The 24197-nt window shown below is 32.6% G+C and overlaps 1 protein-coding gene across 7 annotated transcripts in view; it reads left to right on the forward strand.

Annotated features, from left to right (window-relative positions):
* Positions 1-17157, forward strand: part of LOC103572911 (synaptotagmin-11) — an 87385-nt gene extending 70228 nt beyond the window's left edge. For 5 of the 7 annotated variants that reach the window (XM_053740425.1, XM_053740427.1, XM_053740430.1 and 2 more), the window contains 4 exons: positions 11077-11771; positions 12763-12921; positions 15711-16028; positions 16103-17157. In XM_053740425.1, the coding sequence (XP_053596400.1) occupies positions 11077-11771; positions 12763-12921; positions 15711-16028; positions 16103-16222 (1292 nt within the window). In that variant the 3' untranslated portion in view covers positions 16223-17157. Of the gene's footprint in view, positions 1-1208; positions 1656-9965; positions 10606-11076; positions 11772-12762; positions 12922-15710; positions 16029-16102 lie in introns of those variants that run through there. The other 2 variants (XM_008546290.3, XM_008546289.3) reach the window with 2 other exon arrangements.
* The last annotated feature ends 7040 nt before the right edge of the window (positions 17158-24197 follow it).

Below are 24197 nucleotides of genomic sequence, written 5' to 3' on the forward strand. Positions count from 1 at the left end.
CACGTCAGACACTTTATTAAGTTTTTCCGCCTGCTTGTAAATAATTATTTTAAAATTATTTTTATAGTTATTTATTTGTATTTAATTTAATCAATAAGAATAATAACAATAAAAATAAAAAAAAACCAAAGAAAATGTCCAATAATAAAATAAATATATTTATAAGCAAATGAAAATACAGATGTAAATTTATATAAATTAATAAAAAAGTTTATTCCATCGATTCGACATAAACCTCAGCGCGTTTCAATGTTAAATATTAGTTTTTACATAAGAAAAATGCAAAAATATTAACTATTACAAATACATACTTTTTGTGCATAACCCTTTCTATCGCAATGCCATCGAAATACGTACATCATTGTAAAGTAAAATTTTTTACATAAATGTGATGAAATTTTTCGATGTAAAATAAATATAACTATTTTTTTTGTAAGAGTGATGTAACAGTATGAACATATCCGAAACATTACATTGTGATGTAAATATGACGATAAAGTAGAATCACCAAGATTATATATGTCACTTATAAGTCGATTTTGTTATGTAATTTTGAGGTAATATCTAGAATGTAAAGCTAATGTTAGTAAGCGATATAAATATAACGTCACATTAAGATCAGCAATGTGATATCACTCGGTCAGTAACATACACGTAATCTTAATGTCAGATTTATGTCACAAATTTGACGTACCATTTACATTACAACTTGTATAATCAAAATGTAAAATTAACGTTGACTTTGTTACGTTACATGTTCTCTAGATGTGATATCACTGTTACGTTGGTGTATTCCCTGGGATATAAGACAGTTGGATAAAAAATTAATATTTATAATTGTGGTTATTCATTTTATAGAAAAGAATGACATATTTGTGTTTATTATAGTCTTTTATATAGTTTTTTTTATTAATTATAAGTTTTGTAACTAAAATAAAAAAAAAAAGAAATATCTGAATAAATCTTTGAAAATTAAAATATTAAAAAATAATTTGCGTTACAAAAAAAACTGCATTCATTGAGTTAATTTATTATTAATATCGTTTTATAAAATTAAATGTTAAAAAAAATTTGTTCGACACAATTAGTTTTTAATTATTTATAGGTAATTATTTGCTATTACGACTTCATTCCTTGAATTAATGTTAATTGATTTTGATTCGGCTTAATTTGATGAAATAATAAATTTAAAATTGTACTTCACTTTTACTGTCTTGGATATTCCTGAAAACTATTTGAGAAAGTACTGGTTACTATCTCAGAAAGTATACAGTCCTGTCATGCGCAGTAACCACTGTCATTTACAGATCGACACACGTGCTATCTGCAGATAGTATCTTGTAATATCTTAGAAACGTGCCTATACTTTCCGGCAGAGTACTCGTTACTTTACAGATGCCACTGACTACTATCTAAGAGTGTACTATATGAGATATTAGTGGTTGCTGTTTGGGATAGTAACCAATACTGTCCAGAGAGTAGTGGATACAGTCTAGATAGCATACAGTACTTTCTGAAATTTTTTTTTTTACAGAAAGTACTCAGTACTATCTGAGAGAGTTGCCACTACTATTTTTTATTCTCCGTATACTTGCTGTTTGGAATAGTAACCAGTACTGTCCAGAGAGTAGTGGATACAGCCTAGATAGCATAAGGTACTTTCTGAAATTTTTTTTTTTACAGAAAGTACCCAGTACTATCTCAGAGAGTTGCCACTACTATTTTTTATTCTCCGTGTATGTATCACTGAGAAGATACACTACCCAAAACATCTACTTGACACGAAAAATTACGAACTATATACTCAAATTCAGAAAGACTCTACTCCACTCATTATCAATCAAGCTGTCTACGATGTTGTTTTCTCACTCTTACCTCCAGCAAGGAGAAATACCTTTTCTCCTGAGACTAAGATGAGAGGGCGCATTAGACAGCTAACACTGAAGATTGATGATCTCCGGAAACATGTCCCCCGCATTCGGTGTGTGATTGAGTATGTAACTGCGCGTAAAGCGTTTACATCTAAAGTCCGCCGTATTGCAGCTCAACTACGATACCAGCATCAGACACTGAATAAGGAGAATCTTCTTAACATCAAAGAAGGTTCCCTTAACAGGTTGCGGGCTCTGGTGACTGCTCAAAAGTCACTAGAGAAAAAGCTGAAGCGGCTTACCGATAACTCTTTGTTTCTGTTAAGTCCTTCATGCTTTCTGACACCTAAGACCTCTGTTTCTGGTGATCCCCCATCTACCGAATGAGTAGAAGCTTTCTGGTTTGAGTTGTATGGTGATCAACCGAACGTGAATCGTGGCACTCCAGCTCTCAACGACTTCGAGGCATTTCGTCGACAACATCGCAACGACAACGCTGATGAAGAGAGCCCTGAAGTTACCGTGGAAGAAGTTCATTCAGCTCTGAATAATAGTTAGAACTGGGCTGCTCCGGGTCCGGATGGCATTAACTTGTTTTGGTGGAAGATACTAACTTCTACCCATAGTCATCTGGCCCGGATTTTTACAGCGTTCATCAGAGGAAGTGAATCAATTCCATGTTGGCTTGTAGAAGAGCGAACCGTGCTCATCCCGAAGAAAGGTGACTTGTCTGACCCGAAACTACAGGCCTATCACCTGTTTTCACCAAAATCTTGAATAATCGCATTCTGCAAGAGATAGACCCTGTATGGCAGCAGATATACAAACAACGTGGCAGTAAAAGAGGCCTGTCAGGTTGCAACGAGAATCTGTTAGTGGATCATTGTGTCATTCAAGACGCGATTTACTATCAGCGCAACCTGATTATGGCCTGGATTGACTACCGCAAGGCATTTGACTCAACATCTCATGAGCTTATTCTATTTTTGCTCAAATGCCTTGGGGTCAATCACGATACAGTGGGATGCATTTGGCGTACAATGCAGCTTTGGCAAACACGGTTCCACATCTCATGTGACAACGACAAACGTGTGACCGAAGCTTTGCAGTACAAAAAAGGAGTTTTTCAGGGAGATTCCCTGAGCCCTCTGCTGTTTTGCATCTCACTGCTGCCGATATCTGTTGCCTTTCGCCAAATCCGTGGATACTCAGTGGGTCCTTCAGCTGATCGAAAGTATTGGTCGAAAGGTGTATGCTCCTGATGAGGACCACCTTCAAACAGCCTTGAACATCGTAGGAGCGTATAAGCGGGATGTCGACATGTCTTTTGGGTTAGACAAATGCGCGGTCGTTAATCTGGTAAAGGATAAGTGTTCTGAGTTGCGCGAAGATATCGAGTTAGTAGATGGAAGCGTCATTAATCATCTTGACGCCGGAAAGTCGTACAAATATCTAGGGATTGACGGGAGTCCTATGCAGGACGTCTCGAAAATCAAAATGATTCTTTACAGCGAGTATGTGCGGAGACGCCGGAAAATCTGGTCATCAGAGCTTTCCGGGAAAAACAAAGTCTCTGCAACAAACATGCTTGCTGTCCCGATACTCCTGTACTCTTTCGGTGTCCTCAAATGGGCTCGAAAAGAGCTCAGAAACCTCGATATTAAGACACGCACTCATGAATATGAATCGGAGCATGCACCCTAAATCCTCAATCACCAGATTATACCTTTCCCGGCAAATCAGAAGGAGAGGTTTACAGAGTTTGGAGGGTCTACATGATCGTTTGGTTTTGGGTTTAACATACGATGTTGTCAATTTCACAGCAGATGAAACCGACTTCCTTATGCAAATTGTTCATATTTATGAGAATGGGCAGAAGGGAGCGTTTTTATATAAGACAGCAATATACACAGCAAAATCCTTTGGTCTCGGAAGAGTAAACCCTCTTATTGACCTCCCTAAGGAGGAATTTAACACGGTCGTCAGGAACGCTGAGCAACAAAAACTGCTCAGTACACATATGGACAAGTCCATGCACAGCGTGTTCTTTAAACACGTGCGTGAACATGGCTTGTCCACCCAGCTGACGTTTTCCTTCCTTAAGTCAGCTGGCCTGATATCCGAGACTGAAGGGTATATTTTTTCCTGCCAAGATGGTGTTATTAACATTCTTGAATACCATGCTCCAGATGCAGCTACCCGACACTTTGTGTAGGGTTTGTAAACAGCATCCAGAGAAGCTTATGCATCTTTTGTCAGCATGTCCTGTGCTGGTAAGAAATGCATACGTCCAGCGTCATAATGCTACTCTGCGAGTACTTTATTACCATCTTAGACATACGCACGGTATCGATAAAACACCAGTACTGCCTTACCTGTCAGGAGATATTCCGCAAGTTGTTGAGAATGACCGTTGCCGTATTTATTAGAACGTGCCATTCGCTACAACGCGGAAGATCGACCACAATAAACCTGATATTGTGCTGTTCGATAAAACCGCTCGTAACATTTATGTTGTTGCGTTTTGAGCTCCAGCTGAATATAACATTACAGTTAATTAATATAAAATTACAGTTAAAAAAGAGCACAAACACGAAATATATCAGGATCTCCTGTTTGAAATTGGCAAACTTTACCCAGGCTACCTTGTCAAGCTTGTCGTACTCATTGTTGGCGTCTTAGGAGGGACGAAACAGACTTTTGTGTCTGCATTGGCTAAAATCCCAACTTGTTTATCGCAAGTTGAGTTTTTAGCATCGCGGATGCAAAAGGCTGTCATACTCGGATCCCTCCGTCTCCTAAGGCAACGAAACTTGGCCAGCTGCACATGCTGATCATCTTGTTGATGATGAATCGCAGCAGTAACGATTTGGCGCTCAGGTGAGGCCCTCGGTAGAGTCGGACTACCGGGGATAACGCCCTGAGCATTTAACTAAAAAACAAATAAAAATAATAATAATAATAATAATCTGTCTATCGGATGACCCTGCGGGCCAGCCCTAAAACTTCCCGCTGTTTTCAAGTTTCTTGAGCTCGAAAACATTGTTATGGATACATTTTCGAGCTCATCGAGTTTGAAAATACTATTGTATGCCATTGTATTCGGAAAAAACTGTATTTTAGCATTTCTTTCTTCCACGATATCTTACAAACGAATTAACCTATTGAGATGGTTGAGGCGGCAATCGACGCGTTTCATAGAATTCTTATGCGAATTAGATTTTGGAATTGATTAATCGAGCTATTTCTGAAAAATTTGAAAAAAACTGAATTTTTTTTTTTTTTTGTTTTTCTTTCATATCTTATAGTCTATTCGATCGATCGATTTGTAATTTTCAGAAAAGTCGACGGTTAACAAACTCTTTTGATTGTCACCTCAAACATTTTAATCAGCCAGTTCATTAAAAAGATACTAAGAGTTTACATTCATTCACACACACACACACACACACACACACACACACACACACACACACACACACACACACACACAGATATCCTTCTGAAAATAGTCAGAATAGCTTCTTAGGACTTCAAAACGTCACATCTAATGAAAACTTGATTTTCGAAAATCGGGGTGAAACTAATAACCTCCCGAAATTTTGAAAGTTAATCATTTTCTTAGCGGGAAGTTAAAAAATGCCTTTTTTGATTTTTTAGTAAATCTACAGCTGCTTTGTAAATATAAATAAAAAGACCAATTTTGCCAGGTTTTCTTTTTTTGCTGACTGAACCTTCAATAACCCTGTGAATTTTTAAATTGATTTGTGATGAAGATGGCAGAGAACCAGTATTATTCTTTTTTCTTATGACTATTACTATTATTATTACTAATACTGATTATTATTTTGATTTTATTTGGAATTATTACTTTTATTTTCCTATGACTATTACTTTTATAATTATTATCATGACTACTATTGCTAGTATAATTATTGTGATCTACTCTTATAACTACTTACTATTTTGACTATAACTAGTAGTATGACTATTTTTATCATTACTATTACTAATAACTAGAGTGATTATTACTACTTCTACTATTGCTAATACTATTATTGTGAGTTTTCTTATGCTATTAATACTATTACTATTGTTACTACTATGATTATGCTTATTACAATTGCTACTATTGTTATTTTTACTATGACTATGATTATTGTGAATGATTTCTACTTACTATTATTATGCGATGGTACGGTGCGAGTGTGTAAATACATGACCGAGTAAAATTATTCCAAGTCCCAAGCGAATGAAATCAAAGGAGAATGAAGAAAAAACGCGAATTTGTGTTCCGAGTGAATCTTTTAAAAGAATTAAGAGATAGAAATATCATTGACAGTATTGTGAGAGAAGTCGAAATAAGCGAAATAATATCGGAGAGATTAGAATTCTTTCAAGTCCCGAATGATAAAATCAAAGGGAATTGGAACAAAAATAATTTTACTAAATAAAATTGGGAAATGAAAGAAAAAGAATGCGTTTAAGAGTTTAAGTAAATACTAAATACGTGGAGTTTGTTTAGCCGAGCTAACTACTCGCAACGGCGAAGAAATAGAATGAGAGAATGAGCGATCGGAACTTAGAAAGATTTTAATTCTCTTCAATATTGTTTTTCTCTCATTTCACGATTATTTGTGTTTCCTTTATAAAATTTATACGGACAGAATAAATTTTCTCTCACTATACTTAAGCGGGCGACACAAGAGGGAGACGGAATGAATCCTTTCCACACTTACGGCGGAAAGGCCAGGCAATAAGATCGATCAGAAAAGCCCGTAAAGGCAATTTAGTCTTCTGAGTTCTCGAGAGGAAGACCATTCCCCGGATAACACAAAGGAACAACGCCTACCTCAAGTCTGAGCAGGACCAAGGTAAGTGAGTTTGCTCTCTTAGAGATTCGGTGTTCCCGTACTAAGGCCTTCTGCGGAGGTACGGCAGATGATCATAGTCGAGTAGGTGGGGGTGAACCGAAGACCATCCGTTCACCCTCTGGGAATGGAAACTCGTGTAGAGCTTAGGGTAGTTGACCAGACACCTCATGGCACCAGGGGTACTCTAGAACCGCGAAATTAGCCCGCGAGGATTTATGTGTGTGTGTGTGTGTGTGTGTGGGCGACCGAGAAGTCACTGAGTGACCGCATAAGGTTGTAAAAAGGGATCTGAGCTAATTCCCATATAAATAATTATTAAATAAAGTTTTGTTTTGTTTAGACCTATGTTTTGGAAACCTTTCTTCGGCCCTGGAGTCCGGCGAGCTAAATTCAAGCAAGGGTTAGTTGTTTTCTAGTTTCCTTAATAATTTCCTCGCATTATTGAAATAAACAAGTTTTACCTATTACAGATTTATCGAACCATTTTTCTGGGGTGATTGATCAAAGTTGTGCAAAATAATTAAAGAAACAAGTTTTGTTCCGTTAAAAATGTAATTATTATCAAAATGAAAAAATAATTTTGTTTTTACTTTTCTTCCATTTTTGTGGAGGTTACTCAGTAAATGTGAGGTAAAGAGGAAAAAAGAATTCCAAAAAAAGTAAAAAAAAAAAAAATTCGAACATAAAAACCAAGTTCCGAATTTATTTTTTTTTAACTTTTTTGGATTTTTTTTTCTCTTTTCTTCGCATTTACTGTGATAACTTATGCAAAAATAGAAGAAAAGTAAAAACAAAATTATTTTTTCATTTTGATAATGATTACCTTTTTAAAGAAACAAAACTTGTTCTTTCAATTCTTTTGCAAAACTTCGATCAATCAGCCCGGAAAAACGGTTCGATAGATCAATTAATAAATTTCCAAGGTTGTTGAAAGTTCAGTAAAATAAAAAAACCTGGTAACACTAGTCTTTTTATTGATATTTACAAAGCAGAGGTTGATTTACTAAAAAACCAAAAAAAGGCATTTTTTTGTACCTACTTCTAATGAATGTTAAAAATAAAAAAAAATTTTTTTACAAAAAAATGATAAAAGGCTCTTTTGTAGGGAATTTATTCGAGTTTTTAACATTCATTTTTAATTTGAAGGCTAATATTTCAGCGACAAGTTGTCATATATATGAATGCAAAAAAGTCAAATTAAAGTTGGGTAAATTTGCTAACTGACCTATACATTAGTTTAACTGTAAAAATTTGTTCATGGCCCATGGACTCTTCGTAAAAAAAAAAAAAATTTGGAAATTTTTGTCTCGCGATATTTCTCGTAAAAGACGCGAAAGTCATAGCTCTAAAAAATTATTTATGACAATACACTGAAACTAGATATTTTAAGCTATAAATGTTTTTTTTATTATCTCGATACGATTATTTTTCATGAAGTAACGTTTCGCAAAGTCACTAAAAAATTTAAAAAATTTTTTCGTTCCTTTAATTTTTTGTATGAGTGTATACATGTATATCAACTGTCATTCTAAATCTATTATTTTTTTTTTACCACTGTGGGATTAGAACTCAAGCCTTGCTAATATTCACCTTCGAGAATAAGCATGCTAACCACTCGGCTACAAAAGTACCATTCCAATATCTAGAGGTACATACCTAATATAAATCAAATATAATACACTCGATATATTTTATCTCACCTATAAAAAGTTACGATGGCAAATATTAATTTTTACCCACTAAGTAACAATTTTTATTATCGATGTTTTAAAAACTGAAATACCTCAATAAAATTTTATTTGATATTATAATTTTTAGACAACTCGAGTTCTTTTTAACTTCCCGCTAAGAAAATTGCAAATTTTCGAAAATTCGGGAAGTTATTGGTTTCAGTCCGATTTTCTAAGAGATCTTGACGTTTTGAGGTTTTAGGAAGCTATCCTGACTAATTTCACGATGATGTCCGAGTGTATGTATGTATGTATGTATGTACGTACGTACGTATGTAAATATTTATAACTTTTAAACGGATGAACCGATTTTGATCATCAAGGTGCCATTCGACGCGGCTTGCGAATACCTTGAAGCTGAAAAAAAATAAACTTGATCGGTAGGGCTCGTTCAGAGATATTTCAAAAATAAACCTTCTTCAAAAATGTTTTTTTTGGATAACTTTTTATGTTCTGGATTGATCCCAAAATGAACTGGGCTCTGAAACTTCATAAGCCGCATCGAATGCCACCTTAAACATCAAAATCGGTTAATTCTTTCAAGAGAAACTGTTGTCAGAAGAATTAAAAAAAAAACATTTTTTTTAGTATTTTGAAAATTTCTCAAAAACGACTTAATGAATCAATTTGAAAATCTGATCAGTTGTAGAACTTAATAAAATGCGTCGATTGCCGCCTTGAACGTCTCAATCGGTTTATTTGTTCGAGAGATATCGTTTGAGAAAAAATGATAAAAAACGTTTTCTTTCGAAAATAAAGGCATACAAAAGTATTTTCGAGCTCAAGGAGCTCGAAATAAGCGGGAAGTTTTGGGGCTGGTCCGGCAGGGTCAACCGACAGACCGTTTTTTTTAAATGTTTTAAGTGTTAGTTCTAATATATTTTTTTTTCCTTGTTGGCTATCGTCTAGATAGGGTCACATGCCAGTAGTTCTAATATATTATGAAGTAAAATTAAGGAGCTAAAATCCGTTCGGTCTACGGTATAGAGACACGGCAGGCTCGCGCCATGACACTTCACACATGTTCATGTGTTTGAACGTGTACTTGGCGCGAGACCCTACCGTGTCTCCTGATAATCTTACAAATTGTACTAATCGAGATATAAATGAATAATGTTTGCAAAATTCATATAAACATAACTTGAGTCATGAGTGACTTTTCTGTTGTTTCTAAATAAAAATCACAATCTACTCTATACTAATATTTTTTTTATTATCTACTAAATTTTAAAGAATGGATAACAATATATGTAAATTTTATGGTAATTTATATTAAATGGATTGTAACATTAAACTTCTACTCTTACAAATGTTTTTAGCTCAAAATTATAATATTATCAAAGAGATTTTTGAATATTATTTCCAGAATGATCATTGTAAAATAATTATCGATTATTACAATTCTTTATTTAATTATCACTAATCTGCATTATAATTTTTTCAAATCATAAAATTTACAATACTGATTGTAAGAATCTACGCAAAAATGAAATTTTCCACTAATAACAACAATTTTCGGTTTGAATTGTAAACTTATTTTTGGAAAGTATTGTTTATTTGACGGCTATAATTATTAATTAGTTTTGAGCTGCGTTTTTTTCCGTGCACTCTCTCCTTCTATTTGTTGATAATTTTAACGTAAGATCCTTCCATATCTGCATTAAACGTTTTTCTTACTACCTCCACTGACATCGTTTAGACGAATCGAATCCTACTCAAAAAATTTCTTTAAAATCGTCGATTATTACATGGATTAATTACAGTGCGTTTGATTATGTGAAGGAAATAAATAAAATTGGAATCAAAATTGTTCTAATAATTTATTTGATGATCAAAGACACTTGATTAAAATTATATAAAATTGATAGTTGGATTTCCGCTTATATTTTAATAATAATGGAAAACTACCCTTCGCGCAAGTCACGTTGAACAAACTATTGATCGACGTTCCTCGGTAGTGTTTCTGGACATGAAGGATTCGGTTGCACGCCGTATGTAACGCCCGTGTCTATCGTCTAATTAAAGAAATAAACCTTTTTGTGAATACAATAAATATTTTTAATAACAAAACGACCAAAATGGTCGATGGTCTTTTGGAGGATGGACCTTTGATAAGGCCTGTGGAATCTGGTAAGTATTTTCATTTATACTTTATTATTTATATAAACTTTCAATATCAGATGGTACTTCCAATGACGTGTCATGCTTTTCTACATTGATATTTTTTATATCTTATTATTTAATTGTATACTAATTAAGTTAATAATTTTTGTTTTCTTATCAGAAATATAATTTAATTCATAATAATAACTGATAATTAATGAAAGTAATGAAATTATAATAATTCTCAAACTCTCAATAACAAAATGTGATCTAGATATTTATCGTAGTTTTAATTTTTAGAATTTATCGGTATGGTATTTCATGTGATATCAAATATTGACCATATGTTATGTGGATTATTAGTCAAAAGTAATAATGATATTTGAACAACAACTTAGTTTTTATTTTTATAAAATAATTCAATTGATCAATAACTGATGTTTTATTTATTAAATGCAAGCAAATAATTAGATCAAACATAAATAATAAAAATTTCAGTATCAACGAACACCCTTGTGGGACTGTGTATCGCAGCGACAGCAGTAATATGCGCCGCCGCGATGACCTGGTGGTTATGTCGTCGACGTCGTGAGCATACAAAATTAAGCATGGATAAATCATTGGCATTTCGACCACCTCATCGTAAACCAACAGCAGTTAAAAGTCCCGGAAGTACAAGTCATTACTTAAAAAAGAGTCCAAGTCCTACAGGTCCCGCTAAAAGTCCACCTGGTTCTGGTGGGCAAACACCAAGTCCAACTGGTTCTCAACCACTTGAGCACCCTAACAATCATTCTTCTCAACTTAAACCACTTCCAGGAGTCAACGGTATAACACCTCAGCAGGCATCTTGTGAAGTAACAATTACTACTGAAAATGAGAAAGATAAAGCTGAATTTGAATCTAGTGAAAAAGCAGAGCGTGCTTTTGTTAATGGTCACACCAATAAAACTGGGTTAGGACAACTAGTTTTCAAATTACGTTATCAGGCTGATCAGAATGCTCTCGCGGTGACAGTTGTCAAATGCACAGGATTGCCTGCGCGTGGACATCAAACCAGTGATCCTTATGTTAAGCTTCAGCTGTTACCAGATAAAGAGGACAGAGTAAAGACAAGAGTATTAAGAAACACCCGTGATCCTGTTTATGATGAAGATTTTACCTTTTTTGGTGTTTCTCAGAGTCAACTGCAGGTAAATCAACTAATTTAAATATTTTTTGCTAAGGGGACCACTAGTGTGAAATTTTAAAAAAATCTTTTTTTTTTCATATTTCAATTTTCTGTACTGTTAAAAATAACATACTCCAATTAAAAGTGCATATCCCGAATGGTTATTTTTAGTTACAGCCATCTGTAGAGCAGCCGCTTAGTTCTCAAAAATAGATTTTTTGAAATTGCAGCAGCTATAACTCGAAAACAAGTCATCCGATTAATTTGATTCGAATTACAGCTTTTTTTATATATATTTCTATATGCCACGAACCTTCAGTTTTCCGATTGAATCAAAAGTATAATTTTGGCATTTTGTTACATTTAAATTTTTTTTTTAGCCCAAAAGTCATGGTACGGAAATATATACTTTCTAGTTTAATAAACTTTTTGTTTTTTTTTATTTCATGCATTGAGAAAATCGCTATCACTACAGCAGTGGGGGCTTTTTTTTTTAGAGCATTGGGAGATTGTGAATAACTCGATGAATTTTGAATTTCTTGGTCAAAAATTTAATCTTGTATTCACTATATACCCATACAAAATGAAATGTCCAGTAAATGTGCCTACACGCAGATACATGGAGTAAAATTTCTACTAACATAGTAAAAATTTAGTTGCTGGATAGATGTCCTCACAGTACCAAATTTTAGGGGTGATTTTTACTCGAAAATTCTCTGCGTGTACGGAGAATTGTAATAATTACATTACTCTATGTTTTATATAAGCAGTCACATAAAAGTGGCGTGACACAAACTATATAGTAATGTAATTATTGCTATGCTGCATATGCATATTTACGTGGCATTTCTCTCCGTACATAAATGTATCCTTGAAACATTACAACATTCCATGCAATAGTTTTTTTTTTTTTAATTTCTAAAAATCGTCTTTTTTCAGGCGGTCTCACTAGTGGTCCCCCTTAAGGCAAAATTATTTTATTTGTATAATAATGATTATTTATTTATTTAAAGAAAATCAGTCTGCACTTTATTGTGCTAAGCTTCGATAGGTATTCTCGTGATGCTATGATTGGTGAAGTTATATGTAGTTTGTCTTCTATTTTTGGATTAGAAAATATGGACAACCAAGAGATATCATTATGCCGAGAGATTTGTCCTCGAAGCTTAAAGGTATAATATGAATAAAATATATAGAGGAATCCATATTAAATCATAACGGACTTTTCTTGGAGCATTTAAAATTTATTTTATTCACATCATTTTTTTTCTAACTTGCTAAAGAAAACTTATTTGAGGCTTTCAAAATTTTCACTTATATACATTCTCAAGCAACTAAATTGTCTTTTAAATAAATTCGAAAAATATTCGAGTTCTCAAAAAAACAGTTCTCGTGATTAGAAAAGTGATACATTTAGAACAAATACAGAAAGTAAAAAAGTTTTAACCTTCAATCTGAAGATAAAATTTAAATACTTTCAAATATTTAAGATAATTTTTCAATAAAAAAATATCTAAAGAATCTAATAGTAAGCTCATAAGTAGGAATAAGACTTTCGAATGAAAAAAAATTTTTTTTCATTTTTAAATATCATAATCTTACCAGTATGCAGACATAGAAAAAAAAAGTTTTTTTCAGCATTTATTCCATATTATCGAAACACAAAAAAAATGAAGAATAACGGGAAAAAACATTACTTAGAATTCAAAATCAATTAAGGATGGCAATTAGTACATTTTTTTTTGAACTCATGTTTCATCAAAAGCGAGACTTAAATTATTCAGGCCACAGTTGAAAAAATAGCTGAATTAATACTAGTAATAAAAATTTTTAAAATATTTTTTTTTTTAATTTTTGTAAAAAATATTTTGTTTTTTGTTTTAATTACTATTATTATATTGATTATTAAATTATTTTAAGTTGCATTACTATTATTATTGCGTTTTTTAATTATATCGTCTTTTCTAATTTCATTATTATTTTATTTTATTTTATCATCAATTTTTCTTTTATTATTGTTATAATTTTTATTGTTAATATTATTATATTATTTCAATTGTATTATTTCTATTATTACTTTTATTATTATTTTCAAAATTATATATTTACTCCGAAGTTATTCAATAAACCGCCGCATGGGTACTGTAGGTGACGTCGTGTTGCGAGAGCCAATCACGTCGTAGTGGTGATATACGCTCTCTCTCTCGCACATTAAGCGTCACATAGTGCTATTCACACGCACTCATACAATAAGTTCACGACTATCTGGCAGATCGAAAGTTCCATCAAAATGATCTGGCTTTTTCATACATCAATTCTTTACATATCTAACTTAAATATAAATAGAAATCAATATGCCTCAAAAACATTTTTTGAATAAAGAAATTTTCCTTTTTCCAAAATTCAAGGATTGCCAGGGGGTCGCTACCCTCCAGCCAAACCTCCACTATCTTTTTTAGGAGTCTTTTAGGGGCACTTACAAAATTTTGCTGTGTCTCAAGAACCTACCCAAAGTTACTCATCAGATCTCGGACTATAATATATACATGTATATGTTTTCGAACCAATGGTGTTTTTGAAACCTACTCGACTAATTATGATAGGTTATAAGAGAATTCACCATGGAATCAAATGTAATAAATAAATTGATATATGAAATCCACCTAAAGACGAGAATTCAATCGAGAGATTTTTTTTTCAATAAGAACCCTGGCGGATCTCATGTTACGGTAGGTTTACGGTAGGTCTACCGTAACTTACGGCAAACGTACCATAACTTAAGTAAATCTACCGCAAAATTACGGTAGGTTTACCGTGCAATTACGGTAATTCTACTATAATAAATAATATAATAAGAATTAAAAAAAATTATTAAAAAAACTCACCATCAGATTGTGGGATATTCTTATCCCCTTCTGGCATTGCGTACCATGCTATTTCACCACGAGAAGAGGTAAAAATATCCCACGATCTGGCAGCACTGCCCTACCGACTCAAGACTCCCTAGCGAATCCGAATAACGGTAATTTACGGTAAAAATTCGACAATTCACGGTAAAATGCGGTAATTTACGGTAAATTGTCGTAATTCTACCAAATACCGTAAAGTACGGCATTTTACGGTAAATTACGGTAATTACCGTAATTTGGATCCACCAGGGCTCGATCTTAAGTTCTACCGATTGAAAGTCTGATCTGTTAACTAGTATGCCAAATCAGATAGTTGAGAAGAGAAGTTTATTGCATTTATTTGGAGATAAATGAACTTAAGAAAATTGAAAACATCAATAAATATTAAATTCTGTTATTAATTTATCAGTAAAGATATTACTTTTAATCAAGAACAAGACCTTTTCTATTCATGATCGCACAAGTAGTTACCATATTTTTATCGCAGTTTCACCGGAAATTAACCGCATCCGTACAGTAATGCTACTATAGAATTACGGAAAGGTTACGGCAGAATTACGGTATACTACCCTAATACCGTATCTATGGTAATTTTACCGTAATATCGGGTCCGCCAGGGAAGTTTTTTTTTAACGGAAACTGAACCTTCTCAAAACTAATATTTACTCTTATTATCTGCTATTTTCACAAAAATTCTTATTCTTGAGAAAGTCTCGATTAAGTTTTGCTTCAATTATTAAAAAAACCCAATATTTTCCATTCTTTTCATTTTCCATTAGCGAATTTTGAGTACAAATATTCATGAAATTTAATACAGTAACGGTGATGAGTAATTAGATAAAAAAAAATTGCTGCTTCAAAATGAAATAAATAGAGAACATTTTCTTTTTCCATTTCTAACTATCCATATTTCTTTAAGCAGCTCAAATCACGGAGTTAATGAAGTTGATATCAAAATGAAATAATATGTTGATTTTTTATGGAGAATCCTGCACATTTTATATTTTCAAAATAAAAACATAATTATCCCATTAATGATTTTTATAATTTAGATCCAATCACAAGGTAGAGGAGAGCTATTAGTTTCTTTATGCTGGCAGCCAGCAGCAAATCGACTAACAGTAGTTGTTTTGAAAGCAAGAAATTTACCAAAGATGGATGTTACTGGTTTGGCTGATCCATATGTTAAGATATATTTACTTTATAATTCACAACGTATAGCTAAGAAAAAGACACACGTTAAAAAACGAACGCTTAGTCCAGTTTTTAATGAATCTTTTGTCTTTGAGATACCTAATGGTATCGATGGACTTGGAAATATTAGCTTGGAATTTATGCTATTAGATTGGGACCGTGTTACGAAAAATGAGGTAATTAACAAGTTATTTTTTTTTAATAATAGTAATAAGTAAGCAATAAATAAGTTTAAAATGATTTTAATTAGGTGATTGGACGACTAGAACTTGGTGGATCAAAATGCCAAGGATCAGCATTGGTTCATTGGAATGAAGTTTGTAGTTCACCTAGACGACAAATTGCTGACTGGCACAAACTTAGAGAGTAAAATAAAATCCTTAATTCTACTCCCGCAAGATTCTTCTTGTACCCATTAAACTTTATGAATGATTATCATATATATCACTGAATGTGGAAAATCAAGAGAAAACAACGTAAAATATCAATTTTATAAAAACAATACTCAGTCAGTATAGAAACATCAGATATGATAATGAAATTGAGAATATTTTATCGATAGAACTTATTCTCGTTATTATATGTAATCTTTTATTTACGCGGCCTCATAGTCGATTATATCCTTGTCTTGCATCAACATTTGACATTAAAAAAACACGCATCGCATAGATGCCTTTATCGTCATCCCCAACTGAATAATGCGGATTCAAATCGATTAATTATAAATGACACATATAATCGATAAATTTATAAATGGAAAAGTTAAGTATCAGATAAAAATAAAAAGATACGAATGATATCGAAAAAAATGACACGAATGAATAAATATAAAATTGAACTTTTAAATTCAAAGTAACGTAAGAGACCCAGTACCCGATTCGGGAACGAGTACCCGATCACTCATGTATTTGTATATTTATATTTACTAAATTTTATTAAATATAGATATACAAGTACATGAAGTAATCAGGTACTAGTTTCCTAATGGGGTGCTAAATCTTTTACTTTATGTAAAGAAACGATATCAATATTTTTTATTATAATTATTACGCCGTGGTCTTCTGACAGCGGTTTCTTTCTCATTAATCGTAAATGCGATTGTACTTAATGGACACGCTAAAAACGATTCAAAAATACTAATAATAATAGTAATAAATATAGTATTTATAAAAATAAGATTAAATCATGGATCGTAATACTTTACATATAGGTCTACTTTATGATTGTACATATGTAATTGATAATAATGATATGAGAACTGGGATACATTGTTCTGCTGAAATATTATAATATAATTTAATTGTATTAATAGTATTTACGAATAATTACTTCCTTTCTTAGATTTTTTTAAAAATGTAGGTATTGTATTTGTCCTTATGGTCGATTTTTCATGGAATTTTGTCATAACTTATCATAATTGGTTGTGTAGTGTTAAAAAATACTATTCGTTGAAAAATTTATACATGTATATGGGTCATTCCGTCTCAATTCAACGACATTGCGTCGGAGACCCTTATCGATTTATTTAATTTTTTGATATGTTTTCATACATGTAGAAAGAAGTCTTGAGCTAAATTTTTAGCTCTTTATCAGCACTTCTTCCGGAGTTATCATTTTTGCTTCAAAAAGATACAAGTTTGACTATAGTTATGACAATCTCACATCATGGGGGGGGGGGGGACATTTTGTTTGATTTTTAACGCTCTTTCTGAAAAAAAATTCAAAATCAGAAACGAAAAATTTTGTAATGCCTTTTCGGCCATTTTTAGTCAAAAAATTAGTTTTCGTTCAATAAGGCACTTAATTTTTTTCAAAAAAATTCCTAAATATTTATGTTGAAAGACAAAATTTTGTAGCCATAAACCAAGATGGGCATCAAATAACTTATAGTAAAATAAATTAGAAAACAATTTTTTTTTTATGTTATTCAGATTTATTTTTCTTCTAAGATCGCAGAATATTTTCAAATAGTCTCACAATATATACTATTACTTTTCTCTAAGTATTTTCAGTGGGGCATATATTATTTTACACGAAAAGGTATAAGTTAAGTACTTTTTTTTTGCAATTTATTGTATCTTTTCAAATTGAAATTAAAATATATCAACCGTTACATCGTATTATTCACATTTATTACATTCAAATCTACTACGTTATTATTGAAAGTACTTATCTGATATTACTCTGAGAAAATATTTTGAGACTATTTGGAGAAATTATGTGATTTTAGAAAAACAATAAATTAAAATTACAGAATAAAAATTGTTTTTCAATTTTTTTTACGAGAAGTTATTTGATGCCCATCGTAAGTTATGGCTCAAAGATTTTGTTTTTCAACACAGAATTTTGGAAGTCTTTTCGTAAGAAATTAAAAGTGTCCCATTGAATGAAAAACTAATTTTTTGACTAAAAATGGCCAATAAATCATTACAAAATTTTTTGTTTCCGATTTTGAATTTTTTTTCAGAAAGAGCATTGAAAATTAAAAAATATTACCCCCCATAACATGAGATTATCATAACTATAGTCAAAGTTATATCCTTTTTAAGCAAAAATGATAACTTCGAAAGGGGCGGAGATAAAGAGCTAAAAATTTAGCTCAAGACTTCTTTCTATATGTATAAAAACGTATCAAAAAATCAAATAAATTAAAAAGGATAACTGTTGCAATGTCGTTGAATTGAGATGGAATGACTCATATACCCAACCAGAAATTTTAGTTAGGCAGTGGTTAGGCCCGAATAAGACATACTAAATTCTAGACTTGCGCCAAATGAGACAACCAAACTAGGTCGAGATCCCGAAAGTAACGCAGTTGCGAGGCCTGCCTAATTTAGCTTCCTTCTCGGGCAGCGGCTTGGAAACCATTTTTACATTCTGGCTAATCTATTTATTAGACAGGATTTTTTTTATTGACTAGATTGACGTCGTTAGGGTGTCGATAGACCACAGGTGCGTCAGCTATTAACCTTCTTTTATTTTATGTAAGGAAAAGTTTTAATGACTTACCATGGTGGAGATTATGGGCCCCATAAGTCGGCCTAAATAATTCCTTTCTTACGTAGTTTCTTCTCCGCCGGTGCGTACGCGTCCCTGCCGGTGGCCTTGAAATAGGCCTCAGAATAATACCCGTAACGAGGATCGTGGAACGGGATGCTTCCACTGAGTGGATGGACGGATGGAACGTCCACTGGAACCAACTGCCAACCCTCGCTGATGCCGGTCCAGAAGGCCGGATTTTCCTTTGGGGCCTCGTCTGAGTTTGAACAGGCTGAGCTCTGGAAATTCGACTCCTCCGTGAGGACAAGTGATTGTAACTGGTCGATCAGATCCCTAGAACCTGATGGCTCAACAGCACACAAGCTCGGAGGCTCAACAACACATGAGCTCGACGGCTCGACAGCACTGGATTTTGATATCTCGATTGAATCGTTGGCGACCACTCGCGGTATTACTAGCGTCACCAGCTCGATAAGGATTTCCTCAGATCTTATTCTCGGTCGACCTTGTGTAAGGTCCACGATAACGCCTTGAAGAACGCGACCGAGCTGTATAGCACGTCCTGATCTCTTGCTTCGTCGGCCTCGAGGCATAAAGGTTGTTATGATAGATGGTGAAGAAGCCCGAACTGCTGATTAGCGCTCTAAGCAAAGGAAGGATTGAACAGCTATCCTGGTCACAGCATCCAGGTTAGGCCTCGTTAAAGTGTCTATAGACCCCTGGTGGGCCATGGTCGTAGATTATTTTATTAATAATTAATTTTAATTGTTTTTCGCGACTTTAAGTATTTTAGATGCTGGTTCCAACTCCATATTTTTATATTTATAGTAGCAGGTGAATAGTAGGAAAATCGGCAGGAAATTTGAGGGAAACCCGAACTGTTGTTGAGCGCTCATGGTTATAGGACAGGGTGGAACAGCTGATAAGCGCTCGCCCCTGGGTGATAATAATGTTATAGACAGGCCATGGTGTAGGTGAAAATATTGGGGTGCCAATTGGCACCCCACAATAAGGTTGAATTAATTTAGGATTAATTATAATTTATTAATTATGGCTGGAGAGCAGAGGTTTGAGCTCCATGAGCTCTCTCGTAAGACTGACTATTTAGTTATTATAAAAATATAATAAAGCCAACAGAGTTGACAAAGTGTTGACGCTGCATCTCAGGTTCCCTGTGAGAGAATCGTTGAGGACCGGGTCTCATGCATCGTCATTTGTTTTGACTACCCACGAGCCACGGCGATTCTCTTATCGAAACCGATTTCTATTACATCGAATTAAATTAATTTATGAAAAATAATTAATTTAATTTAATCAATAGAATATTACGGGAATGTAACACCATACTTACTGGTGGTAGCTTAAACCGAGTTCGCGCTAAGTGAAGCAACCAAACTACTTCAAAATCCTGAAAGTAACGCAGTTGCGAGGCCCTGCCAAATTTGGCTTCCTTCTCAGGTAGCCGTTTGGAAACCATACGTGCTGGTGGTAGCTTAAACCAAGTTCACGCCGAATGAGGCAGCAACATAAGGCTCGCATCGCATACGAGCCTTATGCTTATACATAGGAATTGGCAATATATGGTCATGTATGACTGTAATGATCATATAATTTTGTTTAACTAAATTTAGAAAAATAATTTTTTTTTATCGTTTAAACTTATTTTTGCAGAGCAGTTATTATTAGATATGCTAATTCAATGTTGTTTTAATTTCCAATCTAATTAGAAATTTTTAATTAAAGGAAAAAAGCGAAACTTATCAAGGACCTCTATCGTAGGATTCCGACGCTTCAACTACTGTACTATACTACCGATTGTGGCTCCTAAGTTTATTTATGCTATTCAAATATTATTCGGGACCAGCCAGAAATTCCAAAGATACACCTAACCTAGACAATGACAAAGATTTTCCTAATAGCATCCAAATTTGACATACCTAGCAAGCCTTTTGTCATCCTCATTGCGTTTTAGGCAGAAATCCCAAAGATACTCTGAACTTACGCTCAACCAAAAACTCCTAATAACAGCCGAGTTTGGAAAAGTGTTCGTGTATCAAGTTTCGATTTTACTCATAAGGACCGAACAAGCTTCAAATTAGGTTTGCCATATTTCGGAAAGCCTCATTTGTCCCGAATCCGTATTTCGGCATCCCACACTGGAATTCCAGTGCGACTATTAAATATATATAGTATAGTTATCATTGCTTCCTACCAGTCAAGAATTTAAATATTAGGCCTGAATGCGGTCTTGCCACAGACGTTCTTAGTTTCATCTGACTTTGGCATACCAAGCTTCGGAAAACGAGCTACCATTGCTAATTACCAGTCAGGTATTTAAATAGTATACCGTACTTCGGCAATGACACAGAGTTTCGTGATCACAGTCGAATCTGGAATTTTTTCGGCATGCCAATGATCGTATTGCCTCATGAAGATTTAATAAGATACGAACTAGGCTTACCTTACTGGCTTAGTTCGGACCAAACTGATTTTTCGGCAAGCCTTACCAAAATTTCTAATCGGGGTCTTTTTAAACAGTTTGAAGGTAAGTTATTTTTTTGTCACTTATTTTCTTACAGATATTTTCAATGAGATTTTAAAAATTACTATATTCGTTCATGCATGCATGCGATTATATCTAATTATACATGATTATATATGATCAGATCTGACCAATGTTGATGGGGTAATTAAAAATAAATATGATTTATTGATACTAATTTGAAAAAGAGTTCAATTCTCAAGAAAATTTTATGCTAATCAAATTTTTAAGATATTTTATGAATAAAAAACATTATACGTTTATAATAACATTAATTTTTAATTGTTTTTTTACATGTAAAATATAATTTGGATTACAAATAATGAACTTTCAAGAAATAAAAACTTTTTTTTAGATGTCTTTAACTCTTGATGAATTTTACCACCAAATAATTATTTTACTGTTAACAACATGCGATTTATTACCAACCAGGTGGACGAGGTTTCTCGAGTGGTATTATATCCGGTATTATATACCGAATATATATACGAATGTATAATATATATATTTATATAATTTAAACAGTTCTGCTCGAATAATAACCAAAAAAATAGCATGAAGTTAAATAAAGAAAAAGAAAAATATCAAATACGAATAAAAAATATCATAAAATTTTTAAATACTTTATTAAATTGTGTAAAAATCTACAAAAAAATTAAAATTCTATGAAATTTTATGTAATTTTAGAGAATTATTTTTTTACAGAATATTATCATAAAGAGAATAAAAAATTAAAAAAAAAAAATTAATTTAAGTGGGATTCGAACCCACGCTCATCATGTACTTTTAAGTATAGTTATTATTATTATTATTTCAGGCCTGGTTTCATCGTATTTATTCTGATGTGTCATCTTGCACGGTTAAAACAGGCGTCTTTTTAGACGGCAAATAAAACATCAAAGAGATTGGAAACTGCTACGATTAAATCGGTTCTTGAACTTCCACTCGGGTTAACAAAACGTTAACAACTCAATGTTATCTTCTATGTAACGTAAATAAGTCAACATATAGTTGACATTTTCGGATAGCAAATTGTCAGCTTTAAATGGTAACTTTTATTTATCCCCAAATAGTCATTATTTATTATGTCAGTTTATGATAATTATTTACTAACATTTTTTTTATTACGTTTTGTCAACATTTTTTTTGGTAATTTTAAAATAACTTTCAAAAGTTGACTCTGAAAATTCCATTTATCATGATTTGGTTAACATTTTGGAATATTAGAAAGTTAACTTGGAGTTGGAAACTAAAAAGTAACAAGAAGTGAGCGTGGCCACTTGGGATATATATGGGAATAATTCGAAATACAACCACAAAAATTGTTTGAATTTTTGAATGAGCAATACTTGCGAGATTTTTGTGATGAGTGACGTTAATTTATCACTACAATTGGTATTATTTTTAGTCCCGAAATAGTCGGGACAATAAATCTGACCTGACATCATGCGAAAAAATATTTACCAACGATGGAAAAGCATGCTGTCTTGTCAAAATTCATAGTCATCAGTCGCTATAACCCTCACACTGTATCACGATTCTGATACTTCTTTATCATTCTACCATTATGGTAAGTATTCTATTTTTGGAATCCCTGATACCCACGTTGGCCGCAAAAGTTAGCATTTCCATAAATTGACGGCAACTTTCCGAGAAACTTGTCGACAAGTTGGTCGCAACTCATGTGAACCAACTTTCTGATCAGAAGAAGGGGCTATCAGGGATACTAAACCCTTCCTCAGTTAAATCGCTAACGATTTCTGATTTATCATTCGTTTTAAATAGTACTTTTATTTCGTTCAAAAGATAAACCCTTATGACTTGTAATAAAAGTAAAATATTTTTTGCAATATAATAAAATAAAATATTTTAAAACTCAAACATAAAACAAAGTCCTTCTGTCAAGACACAGCAATAAAAACGTAACTTTTATTATACCAATCTATTTCAACACTTTAAAGAAATATATTTCATATTTTTTTATGTAAATTTTTTCATAAAGATAAAAATTTTTTAAAAATCTATAAATTTTTCTTGGAATTAAAATTTTAATAAAACTAATCGACAGTACTGTGTATTTAAAAGTCAGTTTAGTATTCATTTTATTCAATTTTATTATTCATTTATCATTTATCGCCTGACTTAACGTTTCTCGTTAAATTTTTTCAATAAATTCTTCAATCATTCAATAAAAAAAAAATAATAAATTCAATATTTATAACACTTGAGTATAAAATTGAATTACAATTATAAGTATAAACCCTTAACACAATAGTAAGTAGATTAAAAAGTCCTTAACTGACACGTTAACACAGACAGAAAATTACACTGAAATTTACGATGTTAACATTGTAATCGTGGACTATACTTCATTAGCATCAATTTTCAAATATCTTATTTTAAAATTTACTATGTAGATTACATTTTTTACTATGTAACATCGTAATTTTAACAAAGACTTTTTAGATTAAAAATTATTTAAAAAATTACATTGTTAACATCGTAAAAATAATATAATAAAAATTACAATTCAAAAATTATATTTGTTCCTATTTTCATCTTTCTATTTACTTTCGAATAAAATAATTATTACAGTGCTGCCTCTGTGATATGATGTTAGTTATGACAATTACGATGTAACATTGTAATTTTTAAATAGTAACTGTGTCCACCATAAGAGGCGTTCTCGTGACTTATGACTGTTTATTTATATCGTTTATATGGATCTTAAAAACTACCTAGGCTTGTGGGCTTTTCTGTTGCCGAGTTGTCCAAGGCGTCGATCAGTTCGCAATTGATAAAG

Source organism: Microplitis demolitor, chromosome 1, assembly GCF_026212275.2.
Source record: "Microplitis demolitor isolate Queensland-Clemson2020A chromosome 1, iyMicDemo2.1a, whole genome shotgun sequence".
Taxonomy (NCBI): domain Eukaryota; kingdom Metazoa; phylum Arthropoda; class Insecta; order Hymenoptera; family Braconidae; genus Microplitis; species Microplitis demolitor.